The sequence below is a fragment of the Sardina pilchardus genome, chromosome 5 (genome assembly GCF_963854185.1).
Source record: "Sardina pilchardus chromosome 5, fSarPil1.1, whole genome shotgun sequence".
NCBI lineage: Eukaryota > Metazoa > Chordata > Actinopteri > Clupeiformes > Clupeidae > Sardina > Sardina pilchardus.
In genome coordinates, this window is record NC_084998.1 from 29,865,369 (window position 1) to 29,875,368 (window position 10,000).

The 10,000-nt window shown below is 48.2% G+C and overlaps 2 protein-coding genes across 3 annotated transcripts in view; both read right to left on the bottom strand.

Moving 5' to 3' along the window:
* The window catches only part of ppm1e (protein phosphatase, Mg2+/Mn2+ dependent, 1E), a 49,646-nt gene extending 45,951 nt beyond the window's left edge, over window positions 1-3,695 (bottom strand). The window contains exon 1 of the mRNA XM_062537204.1: window positions 3,413-3,695. Coding sequence (XP_062393188.1) covers window positions 3,413-3,594 — 182 coding nt within the window. The 5' untranslated portion in view covers window positions 3,595-3,695. The remainder of the gene's footprint in view (window positions 1-3,412) is intronic.
* Window positions 3,696-6,178: 2,483 nt separating this feature from the next.
* The window catches only part of rad51c (RAD51 paralog C), an 8,475-nt gene continuing 4,653 nt past the window's right edge, over window positions 6,179-10,000 (bottom strand). For both annotated transcript variants that reach the window (XM_062535739.1, XM_062535737.1), the window contains 2 exons: window positions 8,620-8,680; window positions 6,179-6,625 (listed from right to left, as the gene is read on the bottom strand). In XM_062535739.1, the coding sequence (XP_062391723.1) occupies window positions 6,494-6,625; window positions 8,620-8,680 (193 nt within the window). In that variant the 3' untranslated portion in view covers window positions 6,179-6,493. The remainder of the gene's footprint in view (window positions 6,626-8,619; window positions 8,681-10,000) is intronic.

A 10,000-nucleotide genomic window follows, 5' to 3' on the forward strand; every position in this document is an offset into this window, starting at 1 on the left:
GAGGACAATGGAGGCATCCTGTGTGTTATTTGAATAAAACATAAACAGTGAAACACAATGCGTGCACACACACACACACGCTTGGTTGAACTCATATCAGATCCCCACATCAAACCATAAGCCTGCAGCTCACTCACATACACAGGTTGAAGCTGGGACCTGATTGGACAGCCAAACTAAAGCTGGCAATCTGATTGGACAGGCAAACTGAAGCTAAGGATCTCATTGGACAGGCAGACTAAAGCTAAGGATCTCATTGGATCTCATTGTAAGTGTGATTATGACAAGGGAGACACATTAGAGCTGAGGTTCTGATTGGACAGGTTCATCGTAGCAGAGGATCTGATTGGACAGACAGAGCAGGGTTTGAGTGTGAGTGTGTGAATATGAACTCTTGACAGAGACTCTGATTATGTCTATGTCCCTACATGTATATACTGTAGGTGTCTATATTGTACAGCATGTGCCTTTATTACAATTGTTCGAATGTGTACTATGTCTATTGCACTACTACATGTCTATTTATTAATGTATGGAGAGTTTTAACATCTACTGAAATCAAACTCCTTGTATATTGTATGTGTATACTTGGCCAATAAAAAAACGGACTCTGATTCTGATTCTGAGGCGGCTTCTTTCAGCTGGACGGCTGATCCAGTGCCAAGGCAACTACTGGTCCAGCACCGGGCACTGGCAGCCAAGCCCACATCCCGGGGCCCGGCTCGGCGCTCGCTGCCGCTCATGTCCAGAAACCCTCCAATGAAAAGGGCTCAGCAGTGCCCGTATTTTGGCCAGCCAATCGCTGAGCTGCAGGGAGCGGTCCAATCCAGTCTCAGATAGGACCCCTTTGTGTAGTCCAGCTGTTATCTCCATGGAAACAGCGACATTCGCAAACGACACCCGCTTTCTCACAGTACATCTGACCAGCGGTGTAGTGCTGTAGTGAATATACTGTGGTGTAGTTAGCTGTAGTGGATATACTGTAATGTCGTCTAGTTAGCTGTAGTGGGTATACATGGTGTAGTACTTAACAGTAGTATACTATGGTGTAGTAGTTAGCTGTAGTGGGTATACTGTGATCAACCCCAAAGTGGTTATACTGAGAAGGTGATGCTATTTAAGTGGGTAGAATTACTGCATAGTCTTGTGCATCACAGAGACTACACCACTTTTCTGACCGGCAACACCTTCAGCATGCCCACAGCTTAGAGACCCAAACCTGGACAAGCTCTCGTTCAGCTCACTGAGCACCAACCTCAGTAACTGCAGCTGGGTTATGACAAGGTTCAAATACAGGTGAAAAATCAGAAGCATACCAAACATCTCAACAGTCTGCTCAAGATCCTTTTACAAGTGCATCCTCTTTAATTCAAGGAAAATGTGCACAATTTCAGGAGAATGTGCACATTTTCAACACCAGCAGTCACTTTCCTTCGCTCACACTCACTGTCTTCATGTCTTGTGGAGGCAGTGGTGTAGTAAATGATCTGGCAGCTCAGTGGCATCAACATGCCAAGTCATTAGATCATAAAGGCTGATAAGAAGCAACCATAATTCCTCTTTTTAAGCCATTTTCATAAGATCTTGATAACCTCCGTGTAACTAGACACATTAACATATTACTGAATTCCCCCTCTAAACCTGACGTCAGCATGACACCCCAGATGCAGATCACAGCCATAGGCTGATAGGCTGAGAGGGAGTCGCATCTAGATGGCGAGCTATTTTGCATAGAACAAGAGGAAATTAGAATGATAGGCTACGTCAAATCTTTGGCTCGAACACCTGTCTGACACTTCACACACACACACACACACACACACACACACACACACACACACACACACACACACACACGGACACACGCACGCACACACACACAGCGCGAGCTGCTCAAGGACATTATCTCCGTCCGCGTTCAGTCTTATCTAAACCAACGACTGACGCGCTCCTGGGAGGACGCGGACAGACGCCTCCATCGCAGACATCTATCCGTGCCTGCGCTCGCTCGCTCGCTCGGTCGCGCGGTCCACCTGATTCCCTCGCTCCCCTCAGATGTGGGCGAGGGGTCTATTTGTGGAAACACGCGTGACGTCATTTCTCAAGCGCAAACCCTTCCCACAGCTCGAGAAGAATTCAATTTAGCGCGAGAGGGAATGTGCTTTCCCTCCCTGTAACGCAGCTGTGTGTGTGTGTGTGTGTGTGTGTGTGTGTGTGTGTGTGTGTGTGTGTGTGTGTGTGTGTGTGTGTGTGTGTGTGTGTGTGTGTGTGTGTGTGTGTGTGTGTGTGTGCGTGCGTGCGTGCGTGCGTGCGTGCGTGTCACGGAATGAGGATACGGATGCACACACATACCTTAGGGAACGCGGTGGCATCTTTAAACGCTCATACTCGCATTGCATACACACATAGCGGAGCTCATTTAGGAGATTCACTTTCGAGCAAGTGTTTCTAGGCGAGTTCTCGAGTTTAAATGATCAAATCGCTCACATTGTGTAATACAACACAATTTGACACAAGGAGCAAATGGCTCCAATATCGGCTACGGAGTAACGGCGGTCCAGTGGTCGGTAGGCTACCCTCGGCGGAGGGGGTGGTCGGCTCGGTCTTATAGCCTATAGCCTCCGATGAGTGTGACGCAAAAAGATGGGGATCCACCACTCCGGGACCTCGGGAGGGCACGCGGACCCGGGGATGCGGGGAGGAGCAGGGGGAGGGATGAATGGGAGGCTCGTGCTGAATGAAAACGGGGTTGAGACGCGAGACTACCACAACTCTGTCGTGATTGTGCCTTTAGCAGAACTGACAGAGCGTTTAGCAAATGCGAGTAAAATAGTCTAATTTAGGCAAGGGTGTCACATTAAATGTTGCAAGTGTCTAACTGAGATTAGATGAATAATGAGGCTTTTAAATAAATAATACATAAATACATAGCCTAAAGAAAAAAATAAGAGAAGTTGAACTATTTTAAATAACCTAGGCTATATCCCAAGAGCGACGCTTCACAGAGGGGTATACCCCTACTGGCTGCACCCAACACTTGATTGATTGATCTGTGTTCTCTGACAGAACCGAAGCAGAGTCTGTGCTGAACTCCGTAAGATGCTGCGGACTCTAACGGCCATAACGCCGCGGTTTCATTCGGTACTCTTCATCAGACTGACCGCGACCAAAAGGAGAGTGAGACACTGTCACTGTTCACCCGAAAATGGGTCCGGCACAAGTTCATGTTTTCAGTACAAACAGCGGTTGTTGGTAGTGACCAGCAGACCACATTTACTTTCCTTTCGTTTTTATCACTTCTTTTGTGTATGTTGACCTTAATCTTGAGGTTTAGCTTCTAATGTGTCGGCAACGTCTAGGAAATAAACTACTTCTAAAGGTTTATAATAATAAAATTGGATCGGTACTTAACTATTTGCACAGGTGCTGAAGACACAGGTCGATGCACTCTCCCTCCACTTCGTCGTCCGATATGAGATCCGACAAAGGGCGCATCGGGAGCGGTTGGTCTTCCTGCAGCGGTGGCCTCATCTCCCGGAGGAAGAGCTCCAGGAACCTTCGGAAGGTTTTCTCCTCGTTGCCAGAGCCGGACATCGCTTCTCATTCCTGGGGACACAAGAGGCAGCGCGAACCGGGTCCGGAGAGAGAGAAGTCTACTTTGAATTGCAGGCTGGGTATTGCTTGCTCGCTCTCGCTCTCTCTCGCTCTCTATCTCTCTCTCACCCCGAAGTTGCGCGAGTAGGGAAGCGCGCGCGCACGAGAGAGAGAAGCCACGATTCGCGATAATCACGGGAGAGCGAGAGAGAGAGAGAGAGAGAGAGAGAGAGAGAGAGAGAGAGAGAGAGAGAGAGAGAGAGAGAGGGAGGGAGGGAGATGGAGTGGGTGGATGGATGGGTGGCGGTGACGTAGGATCAGGGAGGCCGGAATAAGGGAGCGAGCGGGGAGGAAACAGAAAATAGAAAGCCGTCACGCTATGCCGTCAGAGGAGAGAGCTCTCGGGCACGCGCGCGCCAAGGAATGCAGCGTTCGTTTGTTTGGCCGCGTGCGGTGGGTCGGGCGGCTGGTGTGACTTCTCGCCTTGCGTGCGTGCGTGCGCGCTCCTGAGTGCAAAAATAAGAGAGAAGCTCTGCTGTTGACAGGCAAAGCGGCATAAAATAAGAAAAAAGGCACGTCGCCCTGACAGCCGCTGTCTAAAGAGGGGCTCCTCTCCTCCTTGCGTGTGCTGACATCACACCTCGGTGTGACGCAAACAGCTCTTGACCTTAACTGCTTCTTCTTCTTTTACAGAAACGTGGAACAAAGTGTTGGGTATGCAAACCAGAATTACCAAGGTCACTGAAATCCTTTTAGGATTTATTTCCCCTAGTGTTTTAAAACATATTCTGCAAGGCATCTTTATTGACTGAACATTTTCTTTTGAGAAACACATGTATTTGGACAGCTGTGGGTACCTAGCAGTAGCAATCCGCTGATATCTAAACACGACCCCCCAGACTGTCGGGGTCGCGCAGTGACGAACACAGGAGGCAGAAGCGCTTATCGAGATTCTTATGGCCGCCGATACAGAGAGCAGGTTACTCTCGCGCTGCGGAGAGAGACAAGCAGGCGACTCTCTCTGGGATTGCCGCGTCTGAGGCTCCGGAACACACATTTCTCCTTTATTAAAATCTCCTCTCGCCAACGATGACATAATGTTAATTGAAATGAGACCTATTTTGGCAACATCAAAAAATAACCTCCCGGGCGCGGATGGAGATAAAACTTTGTGAATCATGGGTTACCTAAAAGGGGCTGAGCGAGATGAATAAATAGAAAAAGCTCTCAGGATTCTCGGCGATTCGCGCTCAAAAGCTGCATCCATAGCGCGCGCAGTGATGCCCCATTCTAAGCGCGTGTATATAGGACATCGGCGCTCATTCTAAAAATATCAGCTGTTGTAGATTTCAAGGCACGATCGGCATTAACTGTTTCCTCGCCAGTTTCGTGGCCTCGGTAGGGACTCTGCACAGCCTGGACAGAGAGAGAGGGGACCAGGTGGGTTAAATGCTGTTTAATGACCGTTTAAGCGCTCTCCAAGGAAAGTGACCAGGCTATGTTCACATTTTGAAATTATTCACCCATTTCTATTACTACACGACAGACGGCTAAAATATGCTACCCACTTGCTTACATGCTCAAAATTAAAAGCAAGACTCAGGGGTTGTGGGTATAGATCTTGTTTTTGGCGTGTTCGGGATGGCAGGAGCCTATGGCCGCATCGTCCTGAGAGTATAAACACGCCCATCTGGGCACCTGTGCGTCGCGTCCCTGCATGCGCAGGAGAACTCTACTGCGCAGTGCTACAATGTAAAATATATTTAAATTGGTCTACCATAATGTATTTTAATGCTGGTCCATAATGGCGCTACTTGGAGAGTCAATTGTTCTCTGAGGTGGTACTCATTGTGAAAAGTTTGAGAACCCCTGCTCCAGCAGGCTGTAGTGTACTGTACAACAGCACACTCCCCAGCAGGCTCTAAAAAGCACTCCATGCGAGTCTGCACTGGCCGTCTGAGCTTCTCTCTCGGACTCTGCTCACCACTGGCTAGTCTGATTTTTGCCCGTCTCTGATTCTGAGACGGCCCATCCTGACCAAAGTTTTGGTACGGCCCGCCTGATCCTAGTTTATGACTTGGCTCTCTAGTCTCTGGTTCTGTAGCTTGTCAGTCTGGTTCTGATACGGCCTACTTGCCAGGGGTTCTGGTCTGGTTCTCCTCCGGCTCTGGCCCGAATCCATCCATCTGAAGACCTGTGGATCGTGTGGCCCGGTTTCAGTGACACGTCTTTGTAAACTGCCCATGCATGCACTCTGAGAGCCAGACGGCGGGACACAGGAGAGGGGGATAGAGAGAGAGAGGGAAAGAGAGAGAGAGAGAAAGGGAGAGAGAGAGAGAGAGAGAGACTCCAGAACTCCAGAATCACTGTGTTGGACTGGAGATCAGCCTGCTGGTCATTGCAGTGTTCTAGTCCACCCCATCGTTGGCTCATGGCTGCATCCGTGTCTGGCAATATGTCAGCAGAGAGGATCTTTGATATCAGCTCTCTGGCTGTGGTCTGATGTCATATGTTTGACACCGGATACGTAGTATCATGCTGCATTGCTATGGTAACACACCAACACATCCACTTTCACTGGAGTTCTTCTTTATTCAATAAATCTCTCTGACACTGAACATTATACATTATATGATATATACTCAAACTAGTGTCTCCTCTCAATGTGGAACACAAAATAAAAAATATTACAAAAGGTTTGGCACTTAAACTCATCAACAATTTTTGGGTTGCTGAACTTCTGTGAGTAACAGTAGTATCAACGGAAACATATTTACAAAAATGAGTGCGGGATCCTTGCTTCCTGCATCATGTGTCAGAAAATGACACCGGTGCCAAGTGTCTGTCCAATGAGGAAGGGCTTTGGATGGAGGCAGAAATCAAGAAGCTCTGTGATTGGCTATGAGGATGGGCGGGGCTCCATGCGGGGCCGTTTACTCTGCTGTGATTGGCTATCAGAGCGGGTGGGGCCTGACGAGGTAGGCAGGGCGGTGGAAAAGGGGGGAGGAGCCATATCCCGAAATCCGTCTTCCTGTGGTGGAGTGGAGAGACGCATAGTTTAAATAAATAAATACATTTATTTATTTAATGTTATAGGCACATTGTAAATAGAGATTCTTCTTTTTCTTCTTGTAGTATAGTAAAATAATAAATAGCAAAGCACAAAACACACAGGTGCCGTTGAGTGTGTGAGTGTCTGTGACCACTGCCCATGCCTACAATGCTGTGTTTGTTTACATGGACTCCATTTCCCAGACTGCTGTGCGGGACTAGATGAGGGGTCAAAGGTCAGCGGGTGAAGCTTCTCACAATGGCCCTCATTTATGAAACGTGCGTACGACCAAAAACAGGCGTAAAACAGCCGTCCGCTTGTTTCCACGCAAAGTATGGCATTTATCAATGTGAACTTGATCGGTGCCATACGCTCAAATCTCACGTCTAGTCTGAACTCACGTACGCAAGTTTTTCAGGCGGCATAGCACTGTGCAGCAGTAAATCGCCGGTGGATTACAAAGTTGATGAGTTGAATTTATGGACTATCTCAGACATAACACCTTTCCTGTACATGACATGTGCAGCCTATTTGCTGCAATGTAGCATATTATATTGACACATTTGATGGCTTAGAATTGCCATAGGAGATGATTATAGCCTACTTCCTCTTTGGCAAACGCAACATTTATGAATTATATATTCTAAATTATTTTCAAAGGGCAAATTTCAGTGTCGTATGGTTTTGTAATTAATGTATTTATAGTATGATGCGTTCTCTCTGCGAAAATAAAGTCTGTTGCACTTAAATCGCTCTAGTTTCCCACCTTCCTTGATGACCGCTTCTATCTGTCAAAATTAACAAGGTTCAGCTGGACGTGACTGTGGCTCCAGATCACTAATGATCTCTTTTGGACGTATAATGCACCTTCATGTCGAAAATTCTAGGGGCGAGGTCATTAAAACGAGCATAATATAGGGGCGTGATATTTAAATCACGCTTTTTTCCAGCCGCCACATTTATCAACACACGTTTATGCTTACGCTGGAATTGGAGTGATAACGAAAGTTTGATGAATCACACAATGAGCCCCGTCGTATAGATGATTTCTGCGCTCAGATGTACGCTGGTTTCTACACTCGGTTGATAAATGAGGGCCAATATGTGTGTGTGTGTGTGTGTGTGTGTATGTGTGTGCGTGTGTGTGTGTGTGTGTGTGGGTGTGTGTACAGTGGGGTATTTCACACAAATTAAGAAATTCAAGATGAGTGATAAAGTGAGGCGGGAGAGTAGGCGTGGTGGACCAACTGAATGCAAATTCACGTTTGCTCCCATGTGAGCGCTTCCTCATGCAGGCACCCGCTGTCATTAAGAAACGCGATTGGCACTGTAAAGATACACTCTTTATAAAAGGGTTCTTGGGGTGCTACATAGAACCATGCAGGCTTTTAAGAACCCTTAGGGGGTTCCTTTGATGGAACCTCCAAAATGATTGAATTAACCATTTAGGGGTGCCAGCATATTTTTGGTTTTATTTTTAGGCAGACAATCCATGGTGTTTTGTGACCAATTACATGTAGCAGTTTACAAATGAAAGGCAGCTCTTTAAAAAAAAAAAAGGGGGGGGGGGGTCACATGGAGGTCTGATTTGAATGGCAGCTGGCTGAACCAATAAGACAATATATTTAACATTAGAATTAAAGCCTGGTTGTTAGCAGAGTCGGGACCAGGCTAGGTGCACAGGTGCACTTATCTAGATTTGTGAAATACCCCTCAGGTGTGTGTGTGTGTGTGTGTGTGTGTGTGTGTGCGTGCGTGTGTACACTCACAGTGATACGGTAAGGTACAATGTGTGTGTGTCAGGGATGGAAATTAACTTTTTTGTCCACCTGCCACTGTGGCAGGTAGATTTTAAAATCTACCAGCCACTCAACATTTTTACCAGCCAATGTGTGTGTGTGTACACTCACAGTGGTACGGTAAGGTACATTGTGTGTGTGTGTGTGTGTGTGTGTGTGTGTGTGTGCACTCACAGTGATGCGGTACGGTACAGTAGCCTCCATCTGACTGGGTGACTTATAAATAGATGCCAATCTAAGGAGAGGAAACACATCTTATAAAGGCACAATACACACACACACACACACACACACACACACACACACAGTTAATAAATCCTCTCAGAGGAGAGAGGGGGTGGGAGGGAAAGACAGAGGTGTGTGTGTGTGTGTGTGTGTGTGAGTGTGTGTGATGGTGGTGAGTGTGTGTGTTTGTGTGATGTGGTGTGTAAGTGTGTGTGTGATGGTGGTGTGTGTGTGTGTGATGGTGGTGTGTGTGTGTGTATGTGATGGTGGTGGTGTGTGTGTGTGTGTGTGTGTGTGTGTGTGTGTGTGTGTGTGCAACGGTGGTGTGTGTGTGTGAGTGTGTGTGTGTGCAATGGTGGTGTGTGTATGTGTGTGTGTGTGTGTGTGTGTGATGATGGTGGTGTGTGTGTGTGTGTGATGGTGGTGGGTGTGGGGGGTTAAACACACACACACACACATACACACACACACACACACACACACACACACTCCCAGAAGCCCATTTGCTGATTGCGTTGGCTCTTGGACAGGCCCAGCTGGGCGTGGATCTCCAGCTCTTTCTGCAGACAACTGGAATGCCAACCTAGCACCCTCACCCACCCATGCCCAGCATCCTCGCCTAGCAACCATACCCAGCATGCCAACCCAGCATCCTCGCCTAGCAACCATACCCAGCATGCCAACCCAGCACCCTCACCCACCCATGCCCAGCATCCTCGCCTAGCAACCATGCCCAGCAAGCCAACCCAGCACCCTCGCCTAGCAACCATGCCCAGCATGCCAACCCAACACACTCGCCTAGCAACCACGCCCAGCATGCCAACCCAGCACCCTCGACTAGCAACCGTGCCCAGCATGCCAACCCAGCACCCTCGCCTAGCAACCATGCCCAGCTGCCAACCCAGCACCCTCGCCTAGAAACCAGGCCCAGCATGCCAACCCAACACCCTCTCCTAGCAACCATGCCCAGCATGCCAACCCAACACCCTCGCCTAGCAACCATGCCCAGCATGCCAACCCAGCACCCTCGCCCACTGTAGCCTAGAATGCCAGATCAGCTGCATTGTGGTGAGGGCTGAGAGCCAGTCAGCCAGAGGTGAGAGTGGGGAATTCTCTGGAGATCCTATAGCACAGAATTCACCTCCCAACAGAGAGTGCGCACACACACACACACACACACACACACACACACACACACACACACACACACACACACACACACACACACACCTAAAGTACACGCACAAGCACAGATACACAGATCTGCAAATGTGTGCAGAAAATGAGTTGATTATTTTTTGCTGTGACTGTCAGAGGTGAAAGGTCATAG